This window comes from Saccostrea cucullata, unplaced genomic scaffold (assembly GCF_032062105.1).
Source record: "Saccostrea cucullata isolate Sc308-1 unplaced genomic scaffold, CSIRO_AGI_Scuc_v1 ctg585, whole genome shotgun sequence".
Lineage (NCBI taxonomy): Eukaryota > Metazoa > Mollusca > Bivalvia > Ostreida > Ostreidae > Saccostrea > Saccostrea cuccullata.
The window spans coordinates 72,917-89,583 of record NW_026923868.1 but is presented as its reverse complement, the minus strand read 5'-3'; the positions used below and the strand labels follow the sequence as shown (position 1 = coordinate 89,583).

Below are 16,667 nucleotides of genomic sequence, written 5' to 3'. Positions count from 1 at the left end.
ACACTCGCCATGAGGTTCCATACGCGAGCCATTCCACATCACTAGAGTACTGGTAGATGGAGTAATAGTAGTGTCACCAATCCATTTCTTTCCAATAAGATTGTTAGAAGCACCGGTGTCTATCTGAAATGCTATTGGTTGATCGTTAACCATGAGTTCCGCACAGAGATGTCCAGATACACCTGCAATGTTAGTACTAACTTGTCTAATCAAGTACTCAGGCTCCGCATAATAGTCATTGCCCTCTTCTACACTGTGTACACGAGTATTAACACCTTGCTTACAGTACTTAGCAAAATGGTTTTTTCCTTTACACTTCTTACAAGTCTTTCCGTATGCCGGACATGCTTCTTTTTTCCATGCATGTGCGCCACCACAATACTTGCAATGGTTTATTTGTCTCTGAGTCTGTCCTTTGTGTGGTCTCTGTTGTGGAGGGGGTCCTCTCTGGGGCCGCTGAGAATGTTTAGAGTCACGTGGAGTTTTTACACTATGAACAGAATCCTCCTTTGAGTCTGTTGATTTGCCTATTTCCGATGCTTGCTGTGTAGCTGACTCATCAGCCTTACAAATGTTTATGGCTTTTCCCAGGTTGAGTTGTGATTCCGCAAGGAGTTTGCGTCTTGTATGTTCCTTGTTAACACCACACACTATTTTGTCACGGAGTAGAGAGTCCTCGAGTGCACCAAAATTACAGGACTTGGAGAGTACACGGATTGCTCCGAGAAATGTATCAAAAGTTTCCCCTTTTTTCTGAGAGCGAATGTTAAACTTGTACCTTTCATAAGTTTCATTTGTAGTCCCAATGAAGTGAGTTTCAAGCACTTTGAGAATACGGTCAGCATCTTTGCGGTGAGCTTGGTCCTCAAATGGAAGCGTTTCCAGTAGTTCTAGGACTTCTGCGGTCAAATATGATTGGAGAATGGAAGCTCGGATAGTCGCATCCTGTTCCTTGACACGAGCGCCGACTTCGTACACTTTCCACCCGCGCTCAAAACGGCGGAAGTTTAGAGCTGCATCACCTTCTAGAGAGAGTTTTCCTGGTCCCGGAACACTTTGATATATAGTTGGTGGATCACCCATATTGAATAGATATCTGAGGAAGGGTAATACTTCGGAGTTCTCAAATGTCATTCAAAAATGAGCTGATGCACTCAGTGACCTCATGTGTCGATCGAGTTGACAGTGTTCTGGTTCCCGAAATAATGAGAAAAATGCACAAAATAGTCACAACTTACAGTTGACGGACCGTTTAGTTCAATATTCACAAGTTTACCGCTGCCACCATGTTAGATTGTGGGGTATTTGGTAGATGATGAACCCAGAGTGATGAACACATGTAAGCTGAACACGTTTATTCTAAGACATAACAGACTCGCACACAAAACAAAAGAAATTATCTGATTGGCTAATAATGATACAGCTTAACTGGTTTTACTAATAAACGAAAGTCAGTAAAAGGTCAAACTAATAACAGGAATATAACAGTATTTCACCCCCTCCTTTTTGTTCTACAATCAAGTAAAATCATATAAATAAGCACCAAGTCTGTACTGTTCGTTTATACAAAGGTCTCGGACAAAAATGGAATAAAAAAAAAATTATAATCTCTGCACAAAATTCTAATTTTACAAAAAACGCAAGCCGTAACGATATCCCTATGGCAGAGTGTACTAATAATTGACCCGATTCTAAAACGAAAGTAGAACTTTTACACGTGGTTGACATGCAACAAGCACAAAGTTTGCATTAATGGAAAAAGTTAATTCAAATTATGATTTATTTTATTTTGTTTTTTAACTGACTGACCTCATATAACATGTTTAAGGAGTGGCGCATAATATTAGAAGCCATATGCCCATAGACTTTAAACTGTATACAATGAAAAAAGAATTAGCCTAAAGAAAGACGTGTATTTCATTGACTGAAAATCACACTGCATAAGATTTATGTCATGTAGTGTACAATACTTAAGCCTTAAAAAATAATTTAAAAGAGAGAGAGAGAGAGAGAGAGAGAGAGAGAGAGAGAGAGAGAGAGCTAGAAAGCGACACAATGATATAAAATTCGCAGGGAGGACATCGGAGAACTAGAGCGCGCTGTCTACATAATATATAAAAAAAATAATTAAAGATGCTTCAATTTAATTATTTAACCCTGTCACATTCTTTTATAAAATAACAAAGTGTACGCTTCAAGACTAGATTTTATGACAAATATTTAATACTGTCTTTTTAAAATGAGAGCTTAATTTAAAAGTAAATGGAAAAGGGGGGGTTCAGCTTAATTAATGTGCTCATGCATTTTCAGTTCTCCACACCGTCACGGTAAAATAAATTGATATTTACAACCATTGACTGTATTGAAGTATTAAAGATACCTACAAAAAGCTTTTGATGACATTACACATACATGTGAGAAGAAATATGAGATGAGATTTTCTTAACCTTTATGAACAAAAATTAAACTTTTTAAAAAAGTACTTGGGTAGAAGAAAAACCACTGCAAATACAACAGAATAATTTTCCTCAGATAATGTCATCTACGTATAAGGAGAAATTTAAAGAAAAAATATAAACATTTATGAAAGCTTATGTTAACATTATGGTCTAAAAATAATTATAATGGAATTAATAGCTGAAAACTGAAAACAAATTAATAAAACCTGACTTTTTTATTTAGAATAATTTATTTTGTAATTGACTGTAATGAATTTGTTAAAATACTTTAAAAAAAAAAAAACAATCATTTCTCAGGCTATTTTAATCCATTCCCAGGTTAAAAACAATGACCACAGTAATTATCAGTAAATCTCAGCATCGACAGTACCTCAACAGTAATTATCAGTAATTCTCAGCAGCGACAGTACCTCATCAGTATTTATCAGTATTTATCAGACTCCACAGTAAAAGACGACAGTAATTATCAGTATTTATCAGCAACACCTAAAATTATCAGCAACAACAGTAATAATAACAGTAAATATCAGTAATTATCAGCAAGAACAGCACCGTATCAGTAATTATCAAACATTATCAGTAAAATTGGGGATTCTCAGCACTTTTTTGTCCAGTAGTGATAATGAAGAAAAGACGTGCAAAATTACAAGACGTCTCATTTTAGATAAGGAAAAAGGGGCTGATCCCTCAAATTAGGGGCATAGAGGGACCAAAGGCCTTTCATCTGTAGCTCGTTTATGATCAATATTTTGTAATTCATCGCAGAAGTAAATATATTCATCTTAACACTTTGCAACAATATATTATAAATGTTTTATAATATGTTGCGTAACAAGGGGTCAAAGGGACCAGAATGCTAAATTTTTGCTGCATCATATCTCAAAAGGGGGGTATTTTGATATGCAATATTGAACAAAAGATGGTCAAATATATAATCTTCTTAACAATATGCACACTTGTAATTTTCGTAAAATGATCCCATTAAGGACTTGTAGGGATGACCCGTAAATCAGGGTTCTCCATGAGCTGTTTTACTGTGTTGCTCCCGACACAGTAAAATTTTATCCGACACAGTAACGATTTAAATTTTATGCGTGCGACACAGTAAAAATTTTGCCGACACAGTAAGATCTATGATAATCAGAAAATCAAAACACATAAATTCTAATTGAAACTTTAATCAAACAATCCTACTGTCTTCAATTATAACAGGTTAAGCACTTAATTAGGGCTTCACCTTGCATAATCAATTATCTCCTAGACCCTCGCTGGACTTTACGCATGAAGGAACAAAGACAAATAACTTGTTTTTACACTTGTATGTAACGGTTGTTGCTTTATAAAATACGTTGTACTATTTTTTAAACAATATGTCTTTTCTATAGATCTGAGGCTTTAGAATTATGTTGGTACTGCGGTAAGTCAAACGTAACTATAACCATCGTACCGAAATCATTTTCTTGATGTAGATAAATTGTTTAAATTTTTCAAGGATCGAGGTCATAAAAGTCTTTAACTATTTTGAAGTTTCTTTTCTTTTTTTTTTTTGGTAATCGATAATAATTTTATTCGATCAAGAAAACTGACAAAAATCATGGCAAATTTACTTACAAAATGGAAAACAGTTCGACTGTATCGACCAGGATTTCCTCTGTTTTTCAGAACATGTGTTTTTACTTTTATCAATATGTACCACCATACTATTTGTGTAACGAATTAGTAATTTTTAAAAGGAGTGTGTGATGTATTCTTATGTAATTATAATGAATAGTTATTCAGTTGCAAATTTGATCGCGAAAATGCCGCGAAATATTAGTGCTTCGCGTAAACTCTGTAAAACTTCAAATGATGGAGAACCCTGCGTAAATATTTCTATTCAGCATATCTCCACAACGAAAAGAAATCTCTGAATAGGTGTTGAACAAATTCTTTAAAATCACAAGATCTTTCATTTGAGATCAAGAAAAAGGGTCTGATAAAAAAAATTAATATCAAAAAGGCCATGCCCCGACCACCAATATTTTATACCCTTAATATGCTTTTTAATGTCCGTATACAATGTTGATGATTGTTTACACTTAAGAGTGACTTTTTTGCAAGTAAAATATATATATATGAAACAGATGTGTTACACTATAGAATATCTTTCATCTCAAGTTTCCCGGGATATATCGTATCGAGATAAATAAGGAAATAAGCATAGTTATATTGTTGATTGACAATACGTCGTCGAAATATCTTAATGACGAGTTGAAGGACAGAGTAAGTGTTCTTTTCACATATCAGATTTTGTACAAATCCTGCTATATATGAATACAAAATAGCTCTGCTAATAACGCAGCGAAATAATTACCCATAGGAATTTTAATAGATTGTGGGAAAACCTGGTATTCAAAAAGCACTTGGATTGTGACAATCAGAAACTCATGCATCTTTGTCAACTTCAGAGTATTTCTGTGTACATTCAGAATGTTTCATTACAAAATTATTTGCAAATGTCAAATGACATTTTTATTCGATGAACTACGACGATTCACGCTTGTATATTTATTAGGAACTTTAATGACAAAAAGAGTTGGCAAAAATGTCCTAGGTCGAAAAAAATGAATTTAATTCCTGTGTTTTATAATAATATAACAATTTTTCGTTTATGAAAATGAACCCATGCAAAGCACTTTTTTAAATACGGAATTGTCAACTTTAATTTTGCATGAATCATTGATCACGACAAATATTTGTTTTTTTTTTTATCTACAAAACCAAACATTTCATACATTTTCATACAGGATGGTGTCATTTGCATAGAAGTCGATTTGTTTAGAATTCATATCATTATAGTAATGATTATCGCCTGTCACATCATTTTGGCCACAAATGTAGCGCATTGAATCCTTATTTGAATCTGATTTTCCACTGCATTCCTCTTTAATTTCCTTCATGTCATTTTGCTTTATTTTCTTGTATAAAACTCGTATTCCTATGCTAAGAATAGCGACGACGAATAGTGATGAACCAACAAGGGTAATGATTGATGGAGTTTTCAAAAACCAATCACCTGTATAAAAAAATCATAGTATAGGGGCCTATATATAAAAGGAAAAAATGAATATTGTGTTTGACCATGTTCATCTTTTAAAAAAAATCTTGACATGTCTGTGTTAAGTGATATTTAAAAATTCAGGCAAAAACAAACACCTTTCATAACAATATTGACAAATTTTAAAGAGGATGAAACATCAACTATTTAGTTTCCTGAAAGTTGATAGCTTGATAATTATTAGGAAAATATAACTCAGAAAAAAATCGTTTGTTTAAAAATATTTTACTTGTTCATTGTAAGTTTTGTAATAACTAGATTTCCTTACCAGCATCTGCTTTCGCCGTAAACGGTGGTACTGAAAGAAAACAAGAAGCCCAGGGGCTACATCACTCACCTGCGTACTGTGGTTAGGAAAAAAGAAGCAAAAATCAGTTTAGTATTTAAAAGCTTAAATGCCTGAGTGGTCTCAATCTACCACAAAAAGGCAGAAGGAGTAAGGTGGAGCGGATACGATATAAACAAACTTGAATCTAAACTATTTGGTGGCTCCCAATATGACTTACCATGACTTTGCTGTTCTTGAGAAGAATATTGTTCCCATAATCCTACATAAAACTTTGATCATCCATTGTGGCTCCGCCCTTACTTGGGCGTTGTGATTTTGAACAAACTTGAACCTAAACTACCTGGGGATGATTTCACATAAATATGAAAAATTACAATTTTGTTGTGCCTTAGAAGATTTTTTTAAAGATTATTCTTCCCATGCTAAGTTCTCATCGTCCATTGTGGCTCCACCCTACCCCCGGGGGTCATATTTTTTAACACACTTGAATCTACACCACCTGAGGATGCTTTAATATAAATATGACCAACCATGGCTTTGATGTTCTCAAGAAGATTTTAGAGACTTTTCCGATATATTCTTATTTTAATCTTTGATCGTCCATAGTTGCCCCACCCTATCCTTTCCCTTGGGTCATGATTTGTACAAATTTGAATCTACAACACCAGCAGATGTTTCCATATAAATATGACAAATAATGGCTTAGCTGTTCTTGAGAAGATTTTTTAAAATTTGACTCCACTATTATAAGTGATTTTAAATAGTATTCTAAGGCCAAAAGAACCAAAATAACAAAGGGCTACAATAGATTTTTTCCTATTTATTCCTAGGTAAAACTTTGATTAGCCATCGCAGCCCCACCCTAAACCCGGGTGTCATGATTTATACAAAATTTAATCTACACTACATGCAGATGCTTCCATTTAAATTTTACCAATCACTGTTTTGCTGTTCTTGAGGAATTTTTAAAAAAAATTTTCCTATATGTTCCTAAACATAACTTTGATTAGTCATTGCAGCCCCGCCCTACACCCGGGGTCATGATTTGGACAAAATTGAATTGACACTATCTGGGGATGCTTCCATTGAGTTTCATAATTCCTGGCCAAGTAGTTCTTGAAAAGATTTTTTAAAAAGATGCCATTAATTTTTTTTTGCTAATTCAAAATTATCCCTCTTTTGGAAGAAAACGTGGCCCTTCATTTGAACAAATTTGAATTCCTTTTACCCAAGGTTACTTTGTGGCAATTTGGTTAAAATTGATCCAGTGCGTCTTCAGAAAAAGATGAAAATATGAAATGTTAACGACGACAACAACAACAACCACAGATAACGGACACATTTTGATCATAAAAGCTTCTTTGAGCCTTTGGCTCAGTTGAGCTAAAAATAATATCAGCATAGATTTAAAAGAAAACTTTTTTTGAGTATTGAAAAAATACTGTTATACTATCGTCTTAAAATTTTAGATGCACATTTTCCTTTTAATTTTTATTGACTAGCGGTTTATTATTTTGAAATAAGCTATATTACGTTCCAAGCAAAAGGAACCGCTCCATCCAGATTCGCAACCATAACTACACCTCCCATCAGTTTTTGAGCAGGTTGTGTTGTTTTTGCAGTGGCCACAATCAAACACGCAGTTTGGTCCATATTTATAATCTTGACATTCTGAAAGTCCCGTAAAATTTATTATTCGAATATTTTAGACCTGAATTTTATTGCTTCAGCTGGTACACTGAAGTTGCAAATTAGATCAAAAATTAAAATAGCCTTGACCACCCTAGCCCAAAAGAAAGTTTTAAGTTCATGTTTAAAGGATTCTTGGTATGTAACAGGGTACTTCATACTCTTTCCCCTGGTTGTACTTGCTAAACAACAGGAGGAGTGGTGTGAAAAGAAGATTACAATTATAAGCAGTAAACGGAAACCAAAACTATGATTTAGCTCTATTCAATTATTATCTTTTTGTTTATCTACCATCGCATTTAGCGCCTTGCCAGTTTTCTGAGCATCCTTTTGGACATACCCCGGCATACTGATCACAATAGGTTCCAGTGATACATTTCCCACAAACATCCTCACAAAAATTTCCATAATGTCCAGGTATGCATGCTGTGATTAACAAAACAATTATGGCATTTTATACATATTCAAAAATGCAAAACGTTATTTTTTTATATTCGTTCCACGATTTTGCAAAGAATTGAATTTTTTTCAGGACTGAATTTACCTTTGAAGCAAAGGAAAGGGAATGAGGGACATCAATATAGCATTTGTGGGTACTGTAAGAGATTACATAATTTAGCTGCTTTTATTTTTTGCATTATTTTTCTGCTCCGGAAAAAAAAAACTTACAACAATCCAATGAAGTCATATAGGTATTGTTGCATCCATAAATACAAGAACCAGAAAATGCGTCACAATGTTTATCATGGCATCTCTGATAGCAAGGTGTACACTTTCCCCCGTAATGTTGCAAGGGACAACCTGAAATCATAAGCTGCAAACAACAGGGCTATCAAAGTCATCTATTTTTTTAAGTGTTGTCTGTTACATTTTTCAAATAAATATTCCTTTAATCTCTTTTTTGTTCAAGAAGATATATTTCTACATAGTTAATTTATATCTTCATGACATAGGGATGTTTAAGTGTTACTTTAGCTGTTAAGGGAAAAAAAATGATTTTCCAATATATCTTTTGTAATATTTTGATCTTTCATTGAAGCCCTATCCTTTCCCCAGGATTATGTTTTGAACAAGTTCAGTGTATATTCTTACAATTATTACATTATACATGCTAATATGTGTCTAATCATGGCCTGATTTGTTGAGGTAAAAAGTTGTAAATTGATATTTTACTAAAGCTTTAACTTAAAATTTTACCCCCTTTTGTAGATTAATCATAGCACTGTACCCAATTAATTTGAATATGTTTAATTTTAAAATGACACATTTACTGTTTCAAATCTTTTTAGAAGTTCTTACGAAAAGTCCTTTAATAAAATTGAAGTGAAACCATCCGTTTATTTTTAGATTGGTATAACATTTGTCTAAAGGGGACGTTTTGCAATTCAGTTGTGAAAAATACATAAGTAATTATGGAAGTTGAATTAAATATGTAAGAAGTTAACAGGCAGATATACAGATTGACACCGGATAAAGGATCTAAAAAGCTGATGTGAAATTATACATTGTGGAAAGGTGTCTTATATTGACTGTTAATACATCTTCAAGAAATTTTTCACACAGTCGGGTTTTCATACCATATTTCCCCACAAAAGGAGTCTATTGCTTCTTGATCTAGTTTTCGCTAAAATAGATAAACCGTTTGTGTAAGTAAGTCCTAATCCTTCATATGAAACAAATAATTCTAAGAAATATTTTTGACAAACCACATACCAATAACTAATACTTCGCAAATTTCAATAGTAGCAAAAGTTGGTTCATATCCTGTGCAGTTTGTGTCCAGAGGAGAATCCTTTGAATTATACAAAGCTAATCCTTGTGTCACTTTATTCACTTTTATCATCATCTCTTCCGTAGGGCAAACAGAGGGGTCGTTATTGTATACAATCTCTCCAGAATTAGATGGCGGGATAAAGGATGAGTCGTTGAAAACAAATACTGAAAACCCCGTATGTCGATTAACAGCTGGAATGAAGATATTTGTCCATTAAGTAGTTACATGAAAATATTTTAATCACTGATTATTAAGATAGAAAAAAACCGTTGATAGCTTTTGATATGTCAAATACAACTGATTTTTCATTCTTTCTTTACCTTTTTGCGCTTTGCAATAACAAGATCAAAAAGGAGCAAAATAAAATATATAATTTCCTTTTACGTCATATGTCTGTATAAATACAACGTATTGAAAAAAGAGTTTATTTCATATTATGCATCGTAGATATCGACATAAAAAAATGTTTTTAAGCAATTTAAGTCATAAGAAAGTGGTTACAAATCGAATCCAATGGAAAATTGTTCACTATATTTCTTGCTTTTCTACTTATGTAATGGATCTTTACAATTGGGATGTAAAATATATTATAATATTCAATTGATGTTCACTCCTCTATGGTACCTGATCCCACCTCCGATGCTTTGGAGGTTCGTATTTGCTCTGCTACTAATTTGTATTGTTTAATGGACTTTAATCTTGAAAACGGTTCGTTTTCTTTATATGTTTCATAATCAAATAACTTTATACATCTCATGTGCCTTTTTTCCGACAATGTATTGCATCAGCTTAATTTTCTAATTTGTTCATTATTCACGAAATGTGAGACTTAAAAGAAATTAAACGACTAACGCTGTGTTATGTGCTTTTTACTGAAAAATTCCATGGAGTCCTTTTCATGTTAAATCTAAATTAATCCCCAGTTGGAAATTACAGTTATAGCAGTCATAAATTATATATCTCATCGATAAAGAATACCATTGCTATTTTAAAGTGAAAAAAAATAAGATAAAATAATCACACAGGGGGAAACAGGTTGAAAATAACTAATTCAAGGTGTGCTTTTTGTAAGAGAATTTTTCCTATCAATTAAGCATGGATATTTCTTTCAAAAACACCCCAAATGTTTTAGTTGCATTTTGATAGATGCAAGGTACGCTATTTTTCCATTATTCCATGTATTTGTGTGAAAATTAAGAGCAAGATCTCATGTGAAAATGATTTTCTTTTGGCTTTATTTTTGTTTTCGAGGAAGGAGGTGGGATATAAATGAAAGTCAAATGTGTACATCTTTTCATGTGCTAATTATACATTTCTACTTTAGATCAAGGTACGGTAATATTTAGATATGAATTATATAGTATATTTTTCACATTTCCTTTTTAGATTTTACTTATTTTTCATGTTAATAAACAAATTGAAATGGAGTGTTCAATTGCGCCTTGGCAACTCTTGTCTTAATTCTTAGGAATATAATTCCTAATCGAAAATAAAAGTTTCATAAAAATTGTAGCCACTTCCTTTTTTTACAATACTATTGGATAGACGGGATACATTCCCCTTCTGTTCTCTATTTTAGCATATCACTATTTAATACCTTGATCATAATAATAATTATGGCTCTAGACAGTATGTCTCGCAACAGGAATAGGAAACTTAATAATACCCTTTTTTGCCCCCGTAAACGAAGTTTCGAGGTTTTAGTTTTTGTCGTGTCTGTCCATCTGCCAGTCTGTCTGTCTGTCTCGCTGTCTGTTTAGCTGTCTAGCTGTCTCTCTGTCTGTTGTCTGTCTGCCCGCGAAACGTTAACCTGGCCAATTACTTTTTATTTAGTGGAGCTATGACTTTCATATTTCACATGTGTATTTTTTTTATTACAAGACCTTTCTTTGGGTACCACCAGATTTGACCTTTTGACCTTAACCTTGGAGTTTAACCAACTTTTACACAAGAATTTTATATTTTTACTTTGGCTATATCTTTTGGATAGTAGATACCAATATTTTTATACTTCATATAAATAATCTTTGTGGCAAGTCCTCTTTATGAGTACCAACAACTTTGATATTTTGATTTTGACCTCGGATATTCTTGTACTTATGTACTAGGGCTTCCATAATTCAAATGTAATTCTTGTAAAAAGACGCATCATTGGAAACCAACAACTTTGACGCATTGTCATTGACCTTGGAGTTTGACCTACTTTTCAAATATAATCTTTAACATAATTAAGACATTATAACATAAGGACTTTCATACTTCAATATTTAGTCCTTGTGACAAGACCTTTCAATTAATATCAAGAACCTTAACCCTTTAACCTTGACCTTGGAGTTTGACCAATTTTTACACAAAAATCCAAACTTTTACTTTGGTCCTACTTTTTAAACGGTAGATACTAGGAATTTCATTTTTCAATTTTTTGTGGCTAGACCTTTCATTTAAAATTTACAGTTTTGACGCTTTGACCCCGATATTTCCGTAACTAGGAAAACAACTTTAACTTTGGTCATTATTTTTGAATGGTTAAATCTAGGGCTTTCATGCTTCACATATGTAATCCTTGTGATAGGGCGCTTCATCGGATACCAACCATTTTGACGCTTTGACTTTGACCTTGGAGTTTGAACTACTTTTCACAAACTTTAACCTGGGCAATAACTTTTGAACAGTATGGGCTTGAGATTTCATACTTCACATATGTAATCCTTGAGACAAGACATTTCATTAGAAATCAAAAACTATGACCCTTTCACTTGGGAGTTTGACCTACATTTTACAAACTTGGCCATAACTTTTGAACGGTAAGGGCCAGCGCTTTCATACTTCCCATATGTAATCTTTGAGACAAGGCCTTTCTTTAGTAACCAACAACCTTGACCCTTTGGCCTTGACCCCGGAGTTTGTACTACCTTAAAAACGATAATCTTCGTCATCACCTTTGAACAAGTGGTTCTAGTGTTTTGTATTTTACATTTGTATCTCTTGTGTAAAGGCCATACTTTAGGTACCAACATATTTTGATCTGCATTTGAGAAAGCTTAACCTTCGCTAACCTTCGCTATGTAGCCATACGGGGGCATCACAGACACATCTTGTTTTCTTTTCTTTAAGTTCTTTATCTGTGATACCTATTTCTCATGGCAATAACGTAATCTTATTTTGAAAAAATGTGTTAAATAATAAACAGGAATTTTAGTTTTCAATTCCATTTCAATACTTGTAGTATCACAATGTGGTAGAAAATATAAGGTTGCTTTTTTCCCTGGATTGTTTCGGTATATAAACAATTAAGGCACGAATATTTTGAAGATTCTGTTCACCAAAGTCGGCAATTTAGGAAATGTGATTTTTCTAAGGTGAACAAAGCGCCCTTCTTTGTTATGGAATGGATATTCAAAATATATAAGACAGTCAATGACGTTTAGTACAAAAACAAAACTCTGTAATAACAAATAAATCAATTATTTCGAAAGATGTCCCTTGGACACACGCAGAACACATTCTAGGTTGTTTTTCACTTGTCAGAGGTGGTCTAAGAATTTAGTTGCGATCGGACAAGGAAAAAATGATTTTTTTTTTACCCTGAAAGCAGTAACAACCGTATTATATTCATATGGGAGGCAGGTTGTATCATATAGTTATCTCATTGCTCACAGAACTTCTTATTTTTTGTGTGAAATGTTTCCGAATATATTTTTTTATTTACAATTTTTTTATGTTTGTCGTGTTGATGTGGATTTATCACAAAGAACTATGAACGATAGTATTGTTCTACCGCCTACCTGTAAGTCAATTCTCAAAAGTTAACATATTCGAATGATTTTCAAAATTTTTAAAGATATTTATATGAATTTTCATTAAACGTTACTTATTTGAGATAACAAAGAGAGATAACTCTATAATTTTGGTCAAACTTGTGTTTTCCACTATAGAAATCAACGGAAAACAGAAAATATTTTTAAAACATCTCCCCCCCCCCCCCCCCCCCGTGAAACAAAAATTCCTTTTTACAGGTAATATGGACTGTCATTTTACAAATATATGCCAAAGCTTTTTGTGTTTCACAGGGGGGACATAAGTTTATATACAAAAAACGACAAAAATACTGATTTTTCACCAATTTTATAGCTATTTACAACTAAATAATTGTATTTTATTAATTCATATATGTTTTATTTATTTGCGTAGAACAAAAGAAAAAAATATGAGATACATTTTATCATGTTTAAGAATATTTCAAAATATGGTGATTCTTGAAAGTTAGATTTCACTAGAAAATATCGTCCACCCCCCTTTTTTCAAGAGCTGGAATTAATGATAATTTAATATCTAGCGCTGGAATTAAAATGATTTATCAATTACCATAGAACCGTTCTTTGTATTAAACAAAGATTTAATGGCCAAATTGCCATTGATATTGAATTTAATGGGTGCAAAATGTAGGCGGGAATCAAGAGTTAGAGTTCTTAGTTCTTTCCGAATTCTGATATTTATCAGTTCTGTTGTGCTGGTTATAAACATGAAGAAGATGTTAATACTCTTAACATTATGAAAAATATCAAGTAAAACGAACACCTGTTTGGGTGCATATCATGAAATGTACTAAGCTCCCCAGGTATTTGTTTTTCTGTGTGCATTAATCGTATAGCTTCCAAATTCTTACCTGGCTAGCGATACCATAGGAAAACATTTTTATCAAGATGAAAGTTAACTCGGCAAAATGCACAATCCCATTGTTTAAGATTTATAAAGATTTTACTACACCGCTTACACCCGATTTCGCGAATTCAACGATACCCTAATATCGGGTATTATTCGCCATTTCACGGATAACACCCGATTTTGAGTATTCTCTTCAACCTGTATCATACTACACTATACCTGTATCATACTACACTATACCTCTGGTATGTTCATGAGTTCGCATTTTTTTTTTGCTGTTTATTAGTTAAATCTGTTTGATTTTAGTTTACATTATTGGATTTTTGATCTTAAAAAATATTTCTTTTTTCTTTTCATCTCTTTAACATGAAGAAACTGTAAAGGCTTACTTGAATTTCTAAAGAAAATTTTCAAAAATGCTACATTGGCCATGCGTTTTAGTGAGTGTTTCCACCATGCTGAGAGAATATGTGTATTAGCCAGAGTAATACTACATGTATCTTCACCAACATCTCTTTGAAGAAATCCATCAACTGCCTTGTCGGCTGTGTATATGGCAGGGTACCTATAAGATTCACTCTGTACCGGCTGGCCTGCATATTCTGAGAGTAGACTAAGGTTTTCTACAAATAATAACCAAACATGTTCATAACAAGTTGCCTACACTGTATATTCTTTTTCAATACAATAATTCGTCCACCTCCTAAATGGCATGCAACTCTTAAGTAGGCATTCAAGCAGGCTAAGATGCAGCAAAACTTGTTTAGTACGGACACGGATATTGCGAATTTACGGATATAGCGAAATCATCTTTGATCCCCAGCTATATATAAATCAAATGAGTTTCCTATATGGTTATAACGAATTATGGATACAGCGAAGCAATTTCAAAGGTCACAGTGACTTAGTTATAACCTAATTTTGCTGTAGTAAAATTTTTTGATAAAATGTCGTCTGAATCATAGATCTATTACATGTAAAGATTTGTCTAATACTTGAAATTTTTATCGACTAAGGATGCATTTTGATTTTCATGATCATTTGTTTACTTTGAAATTTTAATGATTCGCGTATAATATTTTGCTAAAATATTTATTTTTCAAAAAAGAAATATACATTTTTTTTTTAAAAATATTCTCAATATAACCCTGAAGGTATAACTAAAACATTCATTTAATCATTAAATCCCTTGTAAGTAGAAAATGGTTAACAGATCTATAATTCACATTAATAAAGAAAAAATTCTCTCATTAGTTTGAGTGGAAATGCATAATGTTTAATCATTTTTTGTTACCATTTGGTTTTTTTTTCTATATAGACAATATGAATTTAAAATTGAAAACATTTCCACAAAGATTTTTTGTAAATAATTCCAAATTTAGGGCTACAGGTTGACTAAACAGCCTTTAAAAATATTATCAATGCAAGAAAAAAGAATTTGATTTGGAATAATATTTCTGAATATTGTTCACTGAATGAAATATTAACGAAGATGTTTGAAGAAATGTTTTAGTGATTTTCTATATTCCCTTTATATAGATTTATCGTCGCCCGAGTGCCGCAATGGTTAGAACCTCTGTCATAATGGAAGGAGTTGATCCTTACGTCGCGGGTTTGAACCCCATTTTTGGACCCATTCTTCGGATGAACCCGATAAATCAAGGTCCTGTGTCGCAGTATGTTTCTGGCTGGAAAAATATTTATCATTGCTCAATGGCCATAAGTGCCGAGTAATAAACAAAATTTGGAACTTTACACATACAAGTTGTGGCGTTTCCATATGAGCGAAAAAGTCTCAAGAAGTGCCGAAATAACAAATAAAAAATTACCATGGATCATTAAAATGGCTGAAAGTTTTATTAACTATGTAGAATGATCATTCCAATGTGCACATGCTAGTATTCAACATTCATTTCTATGGAAACATATCATTTACTTTTAACGATAAATTTGCTAGTGCTGATTACTCATTTTAAAACGTTTGAAAATCCTGTCAAAAAGATTGATCCGAAATAGGTTCTTCATTAAAATTAAAAGAAAACCAAGAAAATTAAGTAAAAATCTAATTTTCCCAAAAAAAAAATTGTAGCTATTGATAGTAAAAATACGTATATATTAGGTTTATACAGTGTCCATGAAAGTACTACATAAATACAAGTCTCATTTTAATTATATCATCTTTACACCAAAGTTTGAGAACAAAAAATTACCAAAGCATTCTGCTGGAACAACGAAAAGAACAGCAAAAAACATCAACTTGGACAATTTTTTCATCCTCTTCCAAATATGCAACTGTATTCCTGTCAATCGTTTGAGAAAATGAAAAAGGAGAACATATAATATCCTCACAAATGTATCATGTATAAACGTAAAAAAAAAAAAACCGAGAACGGAAACAAAGAATTCTGAATTATTTCTTTTTTTATAATTTGCTATTTTTCCCCGTGTTATCTATTGTTTATTCATTGTTACACTAAATATATTCTTAATGTTCCATGTAAAAAAAAAATAATGAAAATAAATACCTTATGATTTCGTATTTTATAAGGAACCGAAACCAAGGATCTTTTAGTGATCTTTTATTTAAACAAAATGTTTCCCTTTCTCTTTATGATAATCAAATAAACTACCTCTTATGTAACATTTCAAGTGGACGTTTTTCCCCACAATGGAAAAGATAAAATGACAAAATCG

At 32.5% G+C, this 16,667-nt stretch overlaps 2 protein-coding genes across 9 annotated transcripts in view; both read right to left on the bottom strand.

Moving 5' to 3' along the window:
- The window catches only part of LOC134265131 (receptor-type tyrosine-protein phosphatase kappa-like), a 189,990-nt gene that overhangs the window by 132,299 nt on the left and 41,024 nt on the right, over nt 1-16,667 (bottom strand). The gene's annotated exons all lie outside the window — the stretch shown is intronic.
- On the bottom strand, nt 5,128-16,413 carry LOC134265133 (delta-like protein D). The gene is made up of 8 exons (XM_062747381.1): nt 16,184-16,413; nt 14,363-14,596; nt 9,248-9,499; nt 8,204-8,335; nt 7,826-7,960; nt 7,379-7,516; nt 5,825-5,854; nt 5,128-5,514 (listed from the first exon to the last, which is right to left on the bottom strand). The coding sequence occupies exons 1-8, from the start codon at nt 16,245-16,247 to the stop codon at nt 5,228-5,230; spliced, it is 1,272 nt and encodes a 423-aa protein (XP_062603365.1). The 5' UTR covers nt 16,248-16,413; the 3' UTR covers nt 5,128-5,227.

Bases quoted from the DNA above. Each gene is read 5' to 3' on its own strand.
- LOC134265133 (XM_062747381.1), bottom strand. From the start codon at position 16,247: ATGAAAAAATTGTCCAAGTTGATGTTTTTTGCTGTTCTTTTCGTTGTT. The intron at 14,597-16,183 runs GTAATTTTTTGT...TATTATTTGTAG, and splicing joins TGTTCCAGCAGAATGCTTTG to AAAACCTTAGTCTACTCTCA. The intron at 7,961-8,203 runs GTAAGTTTTTTT...TGTTAATCACAG, and splicing joins TATGACTTCATTGGATTGTT to CATGCATACCTGGACATTAT.